The sequence below is a fragment of the Topomyia yanbarensis genome, chromosome 3 (assembly GCF_030247195.1).
Source record: "Topomyia yanbarensis strain Yona2022 chromosome 3, ASM3024719v1, whole genome shotgun sequence".
Taxonomy (NCBI): domain Eukaryota; kingdom Metazoa; phylum Arthropoda; class Insecta; order Diptera; family Culicidae; genus Topomyia; species Topomyia yanbarensis.
The window spans coordinates 260,207,140-260,225,414 of NC_080672.1; the positions used below are offsets into that span (position 1 = coordinate 260,207,140).

The 18,275-nt window shown below is 36.5% G+C and overlaps 1 protein-coding gene across 1 annotated transcript in view; it reads right to left on the reverse strand.

Moving 5' to 3' along the window:
• Positions 1-3,483: 3,483 nt before the first annotated feature.
• The window catches only part of LOC131689351 (ceramide phosphoethanolamine synthase-like), a 30,342-nt gene continuing 15,550 nt past the window's right edge, over positions 3,484-18,275 (reverse strand). Inside the window, exons 2-5 of the mRNA XM_058974381.1 lie at positions 10,513-10,717; positions 10,143-10,444; positions 9,866-10,032; positions 3,484-4,888 (exon numbers count right to left, since the gene is read on the reverse strand). Coding sequence (XP_058830364.1) covers positions 4,448-4,888; positions 9,866-10,032; positions 10,143-10,444; positions 10,513-10,717 — 1,115 coding nt within the window. The 3' untranslated portion in view covers positions 3,484-4,447. The remainder of the gene's footprint in view (positions 4,889-9,865; positions 10,033-10,142; positions 10,445-10,512; positions 10,718-18,275) is intronic.

Sequence of the window (18,275 nt, forward strand, 5' to 3'; positions counted from 1 at the left end):
ATGAATGATGCTTCACTAACATGACAGATTGACAGCTCAAGCTAAAATCAACGCCCTTCAGAAATAAACGAAGCATTTCCTGTCATTTACATTTCAGTTTCGGGTGTTCTCCGTGTTGAGCATTCCTCTCACCCAGTCAAAAAGGCGGACGAACATGGTCAGGCGATTAAACACTAACTTTGATGTTTGACTCAACTCGCCTGTGATCTAATTGCCCCTAGGAATAAATTCAATTTGCGGATGCGATTTAAAGGCAATTTTAATACTTAGACACATTTTCTGGCTGCTGAAATGGACTTGGTTGTTTTTCGCGTTTTTCTAACATGGCGGTTCATGTTTGGCTTAAGTTTAAAATTGTTTTTTAAACAATTCGCGTGTTCTCGCTTGCATTTTGTTTGTCTAGTGAACTTCATTTAGCCAACGAATGCGGAAAATTGTGGAGTCCTATGTAAGTATAGTAGAACAAGATCCCTGACCTAAAGTCTTAATAAACGTCAGATTCTGGTAAGTTTTGGTGTGCATTACCAATTGCACCATTGATTCTTCCTAAAGTTTTGTGATGATTACCTAGCATGCTGACAAGTTTATGTGAGTCGACAATGAATCCGAAAATAAGAATTACACGCAGAAAAAAAAAATAAACAAATTTTGGTTTTCATTAACAATTTTCCTGTTTGATATAGTGACTAACAAGATTCAGGTTTGATTCAATCAACACTATTGCTTGAAATTACCAACAAACTCATTTGTTGGCTTTTCAATAGTTTCGACTAATATTTCAACAAAATCATGATAAGTTTAACCAAACAAAATTTCTATTTGATTTAACTGAACAAACAAGTTTGAAGAAACAAAAAAATCTTTAGTATTAACCCAAGGAGAGAACAACTTAAATCTCCACAAACATATGAATACGGCCTAAAAGCCAACTGTCAAAATCCACTTTGAACCGGGGTCGCGCTGGTGGGACTGCCACCTTAGGTATAGCTGACGCAATACAGCATTTCATCCTCAGCCACTGGATACCAGAACAGACGCTGTTTGAGCCGCACCTCCTTGGTGAACAGACGCTCGGGACATACCTCCTCAATCTAGCTGAAGTTAGAAGGACAACAGTGCCCAGGCTACTTTACTAGCTAAGCACACAACTCTTAACTGACCGTCGATGCAATCATATGACCCGGGGAAGCATGAGGTAGGGACTTGTGAGGACCAGAGCTATGTTGGACGTTCCTTCCAGGCTGTCGACTCACCGTTTTGCAGCCGGCGGCGTCGCATGAATCACGAGTTATACCAAGTATATAAATGAGTGGATATTGTCAAGCTAATAAAAAACGGCAGGCTGCGGTGGGTTGGTCATGTGGCACGAATTTCGGAATAACGACAGGCGAAGATAATATTCAGTAGAGAACCGGGAAGAGGCCAAAGACTCCGTGACAGGCCGCGTACACGATGGCTGTTTGCAGTGGAAGAGAACCTAAAAGCATTCAATGTCCAGGGTGACTGAAAGAGATTGGCCCAGGATCGGGTCCAGTGGAGGAGAATTCTTCACTCAGCGTAGATTCAACGAAGCGAATTGTTGCCCATCAAGTATCAAGTAAGTATTAGACAATTAGGAGCGATTTAATGACACATTCCGTGGGCGATTTAAGGGCCCCCCGTTAGCCAGCAAATTGCCCTTTTTGACTGGGAATCAACTCTGTCCAAAACCTGGAGACAGTAACAACAACGCCACTTGCGGGTAAAGGTGGTACTTCCCATAGTGATGCACACACACATACACACTTTTACATTAAGCTTCCTACCTTCCTACAATAGAGGTGCTGTAACCTCTGTCGCTTCTCGTTTGTATAGAAATGGAAAAAGATATCAGTAGTCTTGTAGTCTTCGCATTATGCCAGATTTATCCCAGTCAAAAAGGGTCATTTGCTGGCTAACGAGGGGCTATTCAGGGATGCCAGGTGCACAGACTAATCTGTGTTTCACAGATTTTTAAAACGCTGCACAGATTTTCACAGTTTTCTGTTTTAATGCACAGATTTCTCAATTTTCGACTTTGCGCTTAATTTTTGCCTCGTGCAAAAACCAAAAAAAGGTCGCGCCTTGTTTTGAGACAAATTTGTACGTTTTCCTTAACACAGATTTTAAAATGGGCCGCGCACAGATATTTCAAAATATCCCTGGTGCTATTTGCCGACTTGCGCTGTTTGTCCTTCAATTTGCCGGCAAATAGGAGGCGATCTCAATTGCATCAATTGTGCGATTTGCCACGGTCATTTTTGCCGCACTACCCGTCCTTAAATCGCTTACGAAACGTGCCTTTTAATCGCCCTTGATTGCCTAATATGAAAATTATAAATCGCATACATAATACTGACACCTCAAGCAATATTCGATTCAACAGAGCTGGGAAATAAGTTTCCAAATGCGGACTGCTAATGTCATACAATTCAGCGCATTCACTGGAAGGTTTAGTATGGAAGATCTTTTGAGCAAGTGAACTTTATTATTTATGATCATTGCATTTCATACATATTTAAATACACTAAATACGCGTCGATTTCTTCCATCCGGGAAGGAATCGAAAGTTTTGCTGTAATGTTAAAATCCAATTGATACAAACATTACGTTAAGACGGGGCTGGTTGATCGAACGATGACCTCGGAACATGTCTGGCGCTGTACACGATTGATCATCGGAAAGTCAATTGAACTAACACCTACCTAAATCCATGAACCAAACTATTTGCATGAATATATTTAAATACATATTTTTTCTATAAATCACACAATATGAAAATTATAAACGCTGAATCCCTCTGGATAGACTCGTTATCACTATCATATTCTTCTTATTTATCTATAAGTGATTCAGCGTCTTTAGGATGAACCATGTTATCCCACCGTTTCACGACCAATTCGAGAATAGGACAGTTGTGCGTATACTGCCTGCAATCGCAAGTGAGTCCCATAGGGAATTCCACAGAACATTAGACTGACTTGTATAGCAAAGAATATCACGTCGTTGGTTGCATGTGAAATATGGTGATTTTCTGACAAAAATTAAAATTTAGATTTCAAAATTTTTACATAGAATGTGTATGCAAAGTTTGAAAGAAATCGGTTAAGTTGTTTTGGAATGGCAGGTAACATAGCAAACCGCAACGTCCAGAGACGTTGTACAAAAAGCTTCGTCACGTTTGTCGATATTTTTGCATAGAAAAATCACAGCGTGTTATTGATATGCTGCACTATAATGTACTTTTGATAAATTTGCTTCACGCAAAGTTCCAAAAAAAATTCGCAAAAGTGTTTTTTTCGCGCTGAAACCTTAACAACAAACCCCCCCCCCCCTCTCCTAAAACAAACGTCGAAATAATCGAATGTACACAAACCTTGTTCGGCTGAATAAAAAAAATCGAAGTAAACCTTGTGAACATTGTGAAAAGGGTTTCGAAGAAATAACAAGAGACTTTTCATATAATTATGTTTTTGTAACTAACATTGCGATGTATTCAATATCCGTTGCAGATATTTAATTTTAACTATAAAGAATGTTAAAAAGAGTTTCTTATGAAATATACTGAATGTGCGCTGAATAATTTGTAATTTGTTCTGTTTTGGTTTTCGTTTTGTAAGTTTATGGAAAAAAAGAACATCTCTATCATGATAATCAGTGCGGATAAACTTTCAAAACCAGTGAAAAGTAAATTCTAGTAGGACCAGTAAGTTGTTTTAAATACATAGTTTCGGGACTAGATAAACGTACTACATCGTACTTTCAATCGCTTTGAAACGTTCCCTTAACACATTGTTGTCGTTCTAATCAACAAGCTCGGAGAGGAAGAATTGAACTTAGTTCGGCTATTATCTTAAATTTACATAGTTCCCAGCAAGATTTAATGTTTGTTTGCGTTAGACTACAATACTAATGTTAATTTGTTCTAGTGTTTCGGATTTTACTATTGACTCTCAATACCATCCATATAACAACAGTCACATTTACAAGAGCCTCTCACGCGTTTATGAGCAGTACAAAGGTAGAAAATTCAAATATTAAATTGAAAGTAATAATATCAAACAACATTTTCGGAGATCAGTCATCCGCATTATGCCGGTAGATATTGTTTTAGTAGAACAATGGAAGAGTTACGAATTAACTTTGCTATAACCAAAAAGTATCACAAATACTACATTTATTCTAAAGCGCTACAAACAAGAAACGATTGATATCCATAATTTTATTGAGTCTTTGCAATACTAACTATTGTATAGTATATTTTTACTGCTACTAATAAATTAACTATAAATAAATTAAACAACGGAATAGTTTCTTATTTGGTAGTATTACCAATTACTTATACCATTAAAAGTTACTGACAGAAATTACTTTGGATGTGGAGCGAACAGAATTTTTCATATTGACATTTTTTCTCGACCATTGTGCTTTACAGATCTTTTTTGTCTGACTCGTCGGTTTTGTTATCCTCGTCGTTGGCAATTTTTTCAGTGCCGCCGCCGTACGATTTCCTTTTTAGGCTAGCGCTAGCGTCAGCGGTAATGTTGTTACACTTGGTGGGTTTCTTCTCTGCCGAAACGACCGCGGGTCCATTTTGGCTGAGATTATTTGGAAACATCATCTGCGAGTTGTTGCTGAGGAATTGTTTATGCTTCTCCCGCAAGGCTTCGATATTCCCATGGGCAATCCAGAAACGATGCGCTGTCAACATACACGAGTCCTTAACGTGTAGAACACAGTCGAATAACTTGCAAAGCACTTCGTACACGGTGTCGAATTCATTTGGGATAATACCGTCTACCGAACTCTCGAAGTAACTGAACATGGGGAACCAAATGCGTGTCCGGTTCGAGTCATGGGACATCAACGCCTGCAAAGAGTTAGAACGGTAGAAGTTTTAAGATATGTATGGTATTGTCCGTGCTTTTCCCAAGGAGACACGACGATTGTTTTTCGTCGCAGCAAGATTCGTAGCGCTACTCGGCGCACGATTCGTTGCAGTGTATTTATTATTATGGGATGAATGACATTTTAATAAAAGGTGGTGCAATTTTGTGTAAAAACCGATGATAGTATGTCGTTTCTCGGAATACCATTTCATTAAAAACCGTTTCCCGGAATACCATTTCACGGAATGTACCGTTTCCCGGAATATCGTTTCCCAGAATGTACCATTTCCCGAAATACCATTTCCCAGAATGTACCATTTCCCGGAACGTACTTTTTCTCAGTAAATGGTTATACTATTGAAATCTGAAGTACTTTGAGAACATTTGCATTTAGAACTATGTTGCTTTCCAAATAGTTGTTCGGTTCCCTTCACAGCTTGTCTGCTCCCTGATCATGTTAAACTAATTCTAAAACTAATTCTCATGCATATGTAATTTTATTTGAAATAATTATCAATCAATCAAAGGTCCAGAAACAGCTTATGCTAAAAAGAAGACGAAATCAAAGAAGGTCGTAATTTAATTTAAAATTAATAACATTCCAAAAACATGCTACGAAAATTTTAAAGAAGGAAGATCCATTTCATTGTATTTATTGTATTTGAAATGAAATTTTAAAATTATTTCCATTGATTGCTCTTGTTCCAAAGAAGGCTAAACACATAGAAATTTTTAATACGAAGTGAAATATAAAATAACTGAAGGCGTCCGGGCGTTTTCAATGTACTGGTACTGTAAAAAAATATTAGTGAGAATAAAAATCAATAAAAGTCCAAGACTATTTTCAGAGAAACTTCATATACATTAAAATAACATTCTACAAATAATTCCAAAGAAGACTGCATATTTGGTCAGTGTTAAGTCAGACCGGACAAAGTTGCTAAATAACAAAAAAATGAGATATGGATAACATTGGATAAAGAATTTCTGAGGCTACATTCGACTTTTACCAGTATTGAAATTTGTAACAAGAAACAAGAATTATAGCCAAAATTAATTTCCAATCATAACGTAAAGAGTGCTGCGATTCAAACTTTAAACTCGTTTTTTTCTCGAAATCAATACTTTGTCACTTAGTCCGGTCTGACTTAACACCGACCATTAATAAAAAGGCAGCATCTCAGACAGGTGTATTCACAATCTGTATAATTTCAAAGGTTCCAGAAATATTGATGCCTAAATTTTAGAAAATGTTTATATTTTTTCGTAACCTTTTACTTAATCTTCATGAAAATCAATCAACGTATTCAGGGCATCTTTAGAGTACTAGTGATTGATTTTCATAAAAATGTTGCCAACGGCGTGCAAAACACTGCCTGTTCAATTTCAAAGATGGTCGCATTTCGAGGCGTTCTATATTGAACTTTAAGGTTTTACATCATTCTAGAGCACGGCATAAGCATATTGCAGATATTTTTCTTTACGTAATCAAGAGATGAATCGAGATCTCAAAAATGAGATTCACAATACGAACTATGCAGCACAAAAATATTAATTTCAAGTAATTTGTTCAGCATTTTCTCGCCAGTACGTTTTTTTTAAATCCGGACCCAAAATCTATCTCCTGTAATGTTTGACCTAGTGCCTTAGAACGATAGCAAGTGGCTTACGTAGGATTTTTTTCGCTATTTTATTTATACGCGAAACGCTGTAAATATTACAATAAACACTCCATCATTTATAGACTACCTATCCGTCTTTCAATTTCATTGCATTCGTTTCTCTTAGTCTTAAATTTGCCGAAAATAGCCAACAAAATTGATACAGGCATCATTTATTAAAAAAAAACTAAAATCCTTCGTACGTCGCTCGAGAAAATAATTTTGAATACGCCGTGAATATTTCAAAACGATCAAAAAAGATTAGTTCGAGGTACATTTCCGACCAACTCGTGGTTTGAAGTGGATTTAACTTGACGTTTTTAGTACGTTTGGAGTTTATCTAAAAATGATAGGACAGAATTTAAAATATAAACAATTAGGTATTCTGTTCGCCTTCCATTTTATGTTACATCATTTTAATTCAATAACAAACTTTCGAAATCTATGGTGTATTATGCTTTTCACCGAAGATTACCACGCGACGGAATCGATTCAAAATATTGAAAAAATTGAAAATATGCCATTTTAACTGAATCCGTAAAATTTGGAACAAATATCAGTCAAAATATAGGGCCTGTTGGTCAGGAATTAGTAAATCATGAATTTATTCACCCTTCACTACCTGCGGTGGGAAAATTGGAAAGTATTTGTTACTATTTTGGTACCCATTTAATTTATTGATAACCCACCTATTGGGATGCTTTTTATTCCCAACTCGATTTTTTTTAAATCCTTCCAAGTTTCTTTTTGGTTCAAAACCAAAGTAAGCTGTTCATATAATGATCAATTTAAATAATTTTTTCTAACATCGCTGAATCGAATAGGTTAAATCTTTAAAATGACAGTTTCGCAATCTTGTCGCTATCTTGTTTTTTAATAATTTTCAGTGATAAGCACAATAATTACTCAAAATAAAAAAAAATTAAAAATATTTTCAAACAACTTTTCATGTTCTAATGTAGGTAAAATCTCCTAGAACACAGTTAGCTGCATAGCAGGTCTTCAAAAAATAAGTTTGGTCGGTGAGGAACGAGGTTTTTCTTATTTTCCGGGAAATGGTATTCCGCGAAATGGTTTTCCGAGAAATGGTACATTTCGGGAGGCAATATTCCGGGATATTGTAAATTCCAGCAAATAGTTTTTCCGGAAATGGTATTCCGGGGAATGGTATTACGGAAAATGACGTACAACCGCAATTTTGAAATGCAAGATGGCGGTACCATAAAACAGTTGAAATCATCATCGGATCAGGGTTTTATTTAGAAATGAATGGTCACCCAAGCAGCACTTTTTATTTCAGGAATTATTTCATAACCAATAGACAACAAAAAATAGGCTGTTGTGACTGACATCTAACTTTCTTCGTGACTCAAAAAGTGCAGTTTTAGACCGATTTTCAAGTGAGTGAAACATTAAAAACTTGTCCCTGTTCTGTAGCTATAACGATTCGAGAATATTTGAATGAATACCTATGGTTGTCAATATGTCGATTGCAGATCACAACAAGATTAGTTCCGTCTAGCATTAGCTGTCAATTGCAAATAAAACGTAACTTATTTTCATTCAAATATCTTTAGATTATGTTTACAGCGGAAATGAAAATGAAGACCACGTCCGAATAGATAGGGTAAGGTGGGCCAAATCCGACCGTGTGGGTAAACCCGAAAATCGGAAGCACTACGCAAACTAATACCAGTGTTGTCGTGTAGAGCATCGAAAATAATCATAATGGCGGTATGACAGCATTTTATTAATCTACATTGAGATGCTCAAACAACAATAAGTGGGTTTTTACAACTTTTGCATTGGTTTTTGTGCATAATTGACTACAAGATATTTCGGATTGCTAAAGTGATCGCATGAAAAAGGTTGGTGGATTTAGATTTTTTTTAATAAAGTCCTACTAAGTTCATGAATGAATTTGGTTGCATTTTTTCATATTTTTTTTATTTGCGTCGTAATGAAAACGCGGTGAGGCACATCCGACCTCTAAATAGTGGGGTAACTCCGGCCGCTTTTTTGCTATGAAATTGTTTATTTATCAAATAAAAATGTATTTTTATTATTTTTTAGCACAATGGTTCGTAATTACACAAAAACGTGATGAATATAGTATTCATCGAGCAATTTCTGCAAAGAAATCCCCTTCAAATTACACCCATATTTGTGATGGTTTTTGTGGGAGCGCAAATCGTCATTTGGTTTTAAAAATGCCATCAATATTCAATATCGGTCTTCTAATCACCACTCGCAAATGACACCCATATTGATGATGGTTTTCGATTTTTTGTGGTAACCGGAAGCCGTCGTCTTGGTTTATTGTCTTGGTTTTCGAAAAAGTGTCAAAGATCAATTTCTGTCATCTACTGACCACCCCTTTCAAATGGTAACCATTTTGATGAGTGTGGTAACCGGAATAGGCTACATACATCAATGGCGTAGCATTTTTTAAGTGATTTTTGACATCCCCCTCCCCCAATGTAGCATTTCGTCACAAATCCACTAAATACCCCTGGTAATTAGGTGGCGGTAACCCTCCCCCCTGTCACCGTAAAAAATTAAAAAAATGTTAGTTAGATGAAACTCCCCCATCTATTGCTACCTCTTTTTTGGATGGATCCATATTGATGGTAGTTTTCACTGTTTTGTGTTGACCGGAAACCGCCACCTTGGTTTTCAAAATTAAATCAATAATTAATTCCGGTTTTCTACTCACCAATCCCTTTCAAATTTCTTTCACATCAATGACGGTTTCCACTGTTTTGTGGTAATTGGAAGCCGTTGTCTAGGTTTTCAAAAATGGTCATAGGTTGAGGGAGCTGTAGGACAGTATTATTGAAAGAACTTCACATTTCGTATAAATTTATGAACCCAAACGGCTGGTGTGATAGAAAAGTATATACATTTTCTTAGGTTTTCTCTGAACAGTTTCCCGGTGGCCAAGATTGTTCCAATTTGTATCTATTGTGAAGGAGCAATGCAAAGTGGTCAAATGCAGCTCATTTAAAAAATCTCAAATTTATGAGATGTTTCTTCAAAACATTCTGACATCCCGATATACGCCACAGGAATTCGGAATAATTCCAGAAGTGGCCAAAAGATTTGGACGCTATTAGGTACACTGGACTAAAAACCAAATCTTTCAAAACAGATTCATCAAAATCGGCCAAAAATCGGCGAAATGAGAGTAAAATTAAAATACATTTTTTCAGAAAAAAATTATAACCTAGTACTTTAAGGTTAAGTAATATGAAAAGTAATTACCTTTGTAAAATAAAAAAAACCCATTATTCTTACCTGGTTATTGGCCAAAGTGTGATAGTAGAGAAACAGTCTAGAAGTAATGTAGAACGCTACAAACACATCGATGGAGTAATGCTCGTGAGCGGCCAGGATAAAAAATATTCCAAACATATTGAGCAGCCAGGTCAGTGTGTGCAGAAAATATAAATTACGAGGAGTATCTGCGTATAGAAACCAGAGATGGAGACAGTAATTAACATTCAATCATCAGCATTTGGCTGCGAGCACCGTAAATGCAACCGTGTCAAGGCTTTTTCTGTTCAGTACTTACATTCAGTTATGAAGAAATTCAGCAGCGTCAACGCCACCGTATGACCACTGAACATGTAATCACCGCACGTCCGCACACCCTGAATCGACATTCCCAAACCGCTCCAAATGGTGTAAGCCCGGCTGATGCGCAGGTAGATCATTTCGGAGATCTTCACACTGGAGCTGTCGTCGAATTTGTGGTCATGAGGAGTGCATTCCAGATGCGTTCCGGGCACGCTTAGCGACGTAATCAGCATGGTTACGCAACGTAATAGAAATACTGTTCCGGCTAAGGCGAAGAACCGGCGAACCAAAACCATTCTGTAAATAGAATAAGAAAAGGGGATGAAAATTGAAGGAAAATATTCCAGCGCTTGTTGCCTTATTACCGATGCTTATGAACTATCATCACGCACACCCAGATACAGAATAGCAGCGTACCGGTAACCTCGCACATGTGGAAAGCCCAAGGAATATGCGGAACATTATCGAGGAAAATGTCTGGCAAAGGTGGGTATTTTTTCATGTCCGGCACTCGCTCGTGTACCACCACCATCACGAAGGCTGTTATCCACGTAACTAGGAAAGCATAACCTGGAACGGTAAAGACGGTAAAATTATCAGTAATGTGTGCTGAAGAATTAAGTTTGTAACGCAATTAGCCCGCTTTGAGAATCGGTGATTATAGTTGAGAAGAAATTGAAATTCCATGAGTCCGATATAAAAACGTCCCCAGACTCAACTAAATGTTCTAAATGTTCTTCCAATGCATTAAAGCGAATTGAATTAAACCCATAAAATCTAGAGCGAGACTTACTCAAAACTAAAATACTGAAAACTATAGCTACATGAAGATAAACCTGTACAATCAAAACAAAAAAGTTTTATGGTTGTAAATTTCTCAAGCTTTCTTAGAGATATAACAGTTGAATATGTTCTAAGAAAATATGCGCAGAACGTGTATATCTTCCCTTGAAGTGCATCAACTCCTGCGAGCATGATCATTTCACACATAAAAAACAGCAAGAAAAGTCCCATTATGGCCCGCTGACATAATAAAAGTGATTATAACCACAGTCATAATATGCTGTGCTGACTGAAACCGGGTTAAAAGGCAAGAGTTGTGTTGTTGGTGCAGGGCAATCAGTGGCCGCACCAGAGGATGATGGAGATTATGTAACAGCTAATTACAGGAGAAATATGACCGACTGGTAAATTGGCGAATAGTGCAAAAACTCGCTTGGGGATCGGACATACGATACGTGGATAATGTAGGAATTGAGAAGGGGTACGAAAATATTCACGCTTGTCCATGGGGAGGCAGATTGCATATCAGTCCCATATGATGAATCATCTTGTTGAGAAAAAGACGATTCAATGTTTTCGTTTGCTTTTTGTTTTTCTGCTACTAAGAGTTGTAAATCCCGGTGCTAATATTTCTTTGTTATATATAAAAGATAGGACCCCGACAAGGAGTTGTGGAAGGGGTCTGAACTTTGAACAGAAGTAATGATTTTGACAAATAATAGTTCAATAACAATTTATTTGAAAATGCAATTAGAGTTTGAATATTGGTATGATTTAATTAGGATATCTTTCCCAAATTCTAAATTGCAGCATGTTGGAAAACAAATATATGATTTTCACAATTAAAATATCAATCATTTCATGGTATGAACAATGTGGGTGATTTGGTGAAATATCATGAGATTTTTTTGAATTCGAAGGAGTTTTGTAAACAGGATAAAAATATTTTTCTTTGAAAGCACGTATTTCGTTTGTAGAAATTATGATGACGTCGTAATTGGTTGTATGAACGATAACAAAATGAAGGTGTTGCAACTGATAAGGCCAAACTGAACTGTGGTCAAAGGTTCGTCCTGTCAAAAACAGAAATTACAGAAAGAATTATCAAATGGATTTTGACCAACTATTTAAAAAATTGTTGCGAATTTTTGAGTCCAGGGCTCTCGAAAAATTGATTTTGATTCGTATTGTACTAATGATTCGAAACTTTGCAATCTGTTGATGGGGTTCCAAAAATGTTTTTTTTGTAAATTATACGGTTAAAATTAGACAGTGCCGGTGGTTGAATGGTAATCGTGACCACCACTCACTCCAGTTGGTCTGGGTTCAATCTGGGGTCACGTCTTCCTTCGGAAGGGATGTAAAGCCGTTGGTCCCCGGACCATGAGTTGATGGATCGATATCTAGTCCATATAATGAAGTCATCTCTCTGGCGTCGCTAATGAATAAGTAGAATCCAACTTCTATACTTACTTACAAATATCCTCCTGCCGTGAAACTTGTGGAGTGCGCAATGTATACGGCCTCTAGCAAAAACAAGTATCGGACTAACATTCCTCCCCTTTCCTTCGACAATCTACGTTTGGGCCTGGCCGGCGCCGGTATTGATCAGGAACCAGTAGCGTCTGGCACAAATGCCACGTTCCCCATGTTGTTCGGAGATTTGTGCCTTGCCAAGAATCGTCTTTTTCATCATTTCCTGATGAGAAGGATTGGGGAAGTGGTAAGGTTAGGTGTAGGGAAATTACGACACAGAACAATTAAAACAGAGCTTACTGCATTCCCGGAGGGATGCTGAACAATCTGTAGGTACTACAAAATAGTAAGAATTAAACTTCCAACCCCCGGAAGGATTTTGAACTTTTATTTAGGCAGTGTGCGGATATATCAACACCCCCGAGGGGATATTAAGATAACAGAACGACAACACCCCCGAAGAGATATTGTCACTCAAAGAAGGTACATATTGGTTTAGTCACTCGCATCCTCACAATACGAACGCCGTTGGGAATACCGGTGAAAAAATTTCTCCACGTTTCTTTCGTAATAGATTCTACTTCTCCATATTGCGACATGATTCGTTTGATGTAATCTTCCCTAGTGCGCGGGGCCAAATCATGGATACGCACGTCCACTGTCTTTTTCCATATGCACGGGGATCTTGATTCTGGTGTTACTAAATTCGACGTTGTGTTGCATGTTGTTCTTTGCAATGAAATCTTCGGCCTGTGCTAAGCTTTTAAACGTGATCAAAACACAGTTTTTACGTGATGTAGCTGAATGTATGTAACTTCAGCAAGATTAAGCTCCATTTTCACTTTAACTAATTGTTCCACTTCGTGAACTGTGGGTCTAACACGAGTTTTATTAAAATCGATCGAAATCGTGTTATCCCGTAGCACGGGCACTTTTGTTTCATTTGGTAAACTCATTTCACTCCGCATCCGGGGGCAACGATACAATTTGTTTGTGCACTGATATAGAACAAAAGCTGGCTTGATTCACTGGTGTGATTTTTTTGCTTCTGCTTTGTACGAGGTCAGAAGATAGACTGGATAATGAACATTATGCTATATTTCCCCTTAGTAGAGAACAATTTGGATTAAAACTATTTTTTCTCCATTAAGGAGAAAATCATCTTTGCGTGCGAAGAGCACAAAACTGATAATTAAACTAGTTATAGAATTTGCGTTTGGACTTCGTTTCGTCACAATCCGACAGTAACTTAATGACAGGGAATATAGCATAGTGCATATTGCATGGGCTTGTTAAGCCAAGTTTCTGTTTCGTTAATTCTCGTCAGCTTAATCAGGAATTTTTTTGCGGGGTGTCATGCAGGACTAGGGATTTGCTCAGAAACACAAATAGTGTTTTAGTTTTTTGAAGCTAGCGTCAATCCGGCGCTAGTTTAGCCCTGTCACTAAGGTAGTACCGGATTCTGATGAGACGAAGTCGAAACGCAAATTCCATTACTAATTAAGAAAGAACATCAAAATCCACGAAGAAAACGATTCATAATAATTTCACATGCCCACTTAAAAATATTATTGAAATACGATAACCCAAAAGTTTTTTTTTCATATTTAACTTTCTCAATTTCGTCGGAGAAATTTTATATTCTTCATATAATCTAGAGTTTCTATTCATTCCAATTGTTTCCTCTTGTTCTATTGTTTCATATTTTAATTTTCTGCATTTTTCGTCGTTTCTTTTCCCTTTTATCCAGGTTTTTTGGCCTTTCTATTTTTCTAGGTATTCTTGTTTTATATTTTGTTTCGTATTTTCTCCATTTTTACCATTCCAGCTGTTTTTTTTTAAATTCGTCTATTTTTTATATTTGTCCCATTTTTTCGAATCATTTAATCTTTTCACGCTGTTCATTTTATTCCTTATTTTTTCATCCATTTGTTCAACTGATTTCATTAAATTTATTGAATTTGCATATTTCAATTTTCATATTTTTCAATAAATCTATTTTAGTATTTTCTCCATTCGCACTTTCTCTATATTTTTCATTATTAGCTCTCATTTTCTAAAAAAACATTTTTTCTATTATTTCCTTTTATTTTTTTTAATTTTGTTGTGAACTTTTCTGTTCTCCATTTATCAGTTTTAAAATTTATGCTTTTGTTGCATAGATTTTTTCAATATTTTTCAAATTTTCTCTATTGTGCTGCATTACTTTTAGCTCTTTCTTTGTTTGCCCATTTAAATAATTTTGAATTTGTGTGTGGGCGTAGCGTATTGGTAAATCGATTGCCTTGTACGCAGCGCACCTGGGTTCGAGTCCCAACCCCGCACATAGGGTTAGAAATTTTTCATAAGAAATTTTTCTAACCCGAAGAGGCAAATGACCTTAAGGTTAAAACCTCTATAATCGAAATAAAAAAAAATTGAATTTCATCTTTTCCATTTTGCTCATTTTATCATTTGAATATTTTCCCCATTGAATCTAATTTTAAGCTTTACTTTAGATGAATTGAAATACTTCTCATTTAACCCATTTATTTTTTAGTTTAGTTAGTTTCTCCTATTTTTTGTTGTAATATTCCTAGTTTTCCATTTCGTCTAGCATTTCCATTTTCACCTCTTTAAACCATTTTGATTTTACATGTTTTCTATGATTTCACTTTTGTCTGTTTTTGGGCTCTTTCCACTTGTCCTTGTTTTCTATTTTTTCCTTCAATCTATTCCGTCTAATTGTTTCCATTTATTTCTACTTCTGCTATTCTATTGCAACTATTCAGTTCTAAATTAGTTCATTTAAAAATAATAATTATTTTAGAAGCTAAAAAAAATATTTATTCCGTAGTTGTTTTTCATCATTTCTTCTATTTTGAAATATCTTCATCACTTGATGCAAATGAAATGCTGTATTTTCAGAGGCTGGCAATGTTGTAGCGCACCGTCTTATCCGAATGTGTTTTTCTTTAATGAATTCTTGGTGAAACTAGACAAAGATCCGAACAAATCCATGCAATACCGACACTTGGATAAATATGAATTATTGGCAAATCGGCTCTTTTTAAAATCACTAAACATTTCGTAGGGATGTTTAAAAAGTTTTACGATAACAATTTGGTCTTAAGGGGTTACATACCTTTTTTATTTTTATCTGAGAATACAACTCCTTGAGAATGTTTTCCCAAAATTTTTATAGAGATCCGAGGTATAGATCAAAAGTTACAGTGATTCCAAGCGCGCTTCGTCTACCAAGAGCAGTGGTACTTTGAAATTTTAAACTCGCTTTTCTAGAAATGTCGTTTTTCTAAAAATAGTTTTTCCCGTGACCACGATTACCAAAAAATCACTCAACCGCTTTTCTTCATTTTTTTCAATTGATCGTAATTAATTTTTCTCGACTCTTAACGATTCCTTTTTATGCATAAATTTTATTTTGAGAAATTTCTAATGCAATTTTTTTGGAAAAAAAATCCTGAATACAGAAAAAAATGTTATTTATTCAACTAATTGTTAAGGTACGAGGAATACTCACACACTAATGGAATTTTTTGAGTTTTGGAATTCTAGTTGAGCCATTGGTCTTCAATCGTGATCACCGCAAATCTCTTAAATAAAAAAGGGTTTCAGGGGAAAAGCCATAACTCCGCTAATTATCAATATTTTTTTATAAACTTATGCTTGTTTATTTCACTGAAAAATATACTACCAAAATACTATAAATTTGATGTAATGAAATCATTGCTTAATGCCTTTACGGAAATTAAAACTTTCTTTACATTTTTCTCACAAAAAGGTGTGTAACCCCTTAACGCATTTCTTTGTGCGATATACAAAAATATCTGAAAAACACTAATTTAAATACATGCAGAAAGATGCCTCTTTTTTGATTTTGACATTTGGTCTTCAGTTATAAAAGTGTCGTCCAAGAAAGCAAGTCTCAGGAGCAACACAGCGAATTTTTGCTCATGTATCGCCTGAATCCGAACTACTTGTACGCCGAGTTAGCCAAATCAACTTTCACCAGCGTAATGCCAACCGGAAGGGAAAAATGACCGATAAGCATTTGAAGCTGTCGAAGTTCACACAGAAATATCTGATTCGGTAGGTTTCTGTACCTGTGGTTTGAAAAGTGACATTTTCATTGCATTGCATGAAAAACGTTTCCTACCTTTCATGAAACAACACGATCGTTCTATGCTATTTTGGCTGGATTTTAAATCCTGCCATTACGGAAAAAGGACATTTAGTGGTATGCCGCCAACAACATTCCGGTGGCGCACAAGGACAAGAACACTCCCTACACACTGGGGCACGGACCATCGAGGACTACTAGTTCATCGTCAATCGGAACCTGAAGAAGACCCATAACTGTTTAAGTAAATTGGCTGTGACGAACAAAGTGGACGAGGTGGCTGTATATAATTTGATGGCAGAAGTTAAAAGACTCTTAACCGAAGGCTAAACTAAATATTTTTCTGTACGTTAAACTAATTGAACTTATGAAAAAATTAATCAATTTACATGCAATCTTGTTTGACCAAATGTTGATCATGGAGTGCGCTGGTATATGAGTGGTAAGTGTGACTGCCACTTAGCCCAGTGGGTATGGGTTCAATCCCAGCCGAAATCGGTGAATTTTTTTGAGGTGTCACGACTTCCTTCACAAGGGAAGTACAGCCGTTGATCCCAGTCCATATGTTGATAACCCGATATCTGGTTGCGGAAACACCTCTCTGGCGTCGGTGATAGGCACTCAGTGCGGACAGAGACCAACAAAAACAAAACGAAAAAAAATTAAAATGAAAAAGTCATTTGAATTTACAGCATATTCTACTACAGTTCTGCCACAAAAGTTTATATTCGCTATATTTAAAAGCAGAGAACTATCTTTTCAATATATTTCGAGCTTAACCGTTTCTGTGTTCGAAAAAGCTACAATGATGGAGTGAGCCTTTATGCTGGACCACGCTCCTCCCCCCGTTTCTCTCTATAGCCCTGATAGAACTAAAAATTCTGTGCTTTCGGTGTAAACCGACGTTTATCTATTCATATGCGAATACTTCTGGCGAAAAGCATAAATCGTAAATGTACTGGCTTTCCACCTACCAGCAGAAGGCAAAGGATTCTTCACATTTCCTTTTGATCATGTTCGTATGAGCTTGCCTAGTCCTAGTTTTCCGTTCAAGTTCATAACTGATACCCGTCTTTGAATTTCATTGCTTTTGTTTCTGTTAATCTTAAATTTGCTGAAAATAGCCATCAAAATCAATACAGAATAACCGCCACTGTAAGCCCCGTCCACCAACACTGCCATTAAACTGTGGAACAATGTCTGCAAACACGGCCCGCAGAAAAAATCAATCCACGTGGATCCGCCAGTCGATCACGGTTGGTTGAGCGTTAGTATGGGCCGGTGCAGAGCATGAAGAAACACAAACAATAAAAAAGGCCCATAAGCCCTCTCGGTCTTCTCGATGCACCTCTATCGAGGCGTTATGCAATAACCATTTTAAAGCAATTGTCTGTGATTCTTTAGCACTTTAGCATGAACGCAATATGCTTGATGATGTTTGCAATACCGTCAAACCCCTCAACCTAGGGGAGGGTTGCGGCTGAATTCAAAATTTGGACATATATGTCCATTTATGTTTCCGTCTTCCATGTGTCATCATTTTTAAAATCCTAAAGCACATTTTAGACTAATAAAGAAAAAATCGATTTTTTTCTTAATTCTACAGTAGCGTAACTAACCCCTTAAACACAAACAACGGCTTTGTGAAAAGCTTTTCCGATATACAGTAAATCAACTAAGCACGGCTCTCTAATGTGAAGGATGACGTATCACAAATTAATTTTAATTATTACCGATATGAAAAGCATA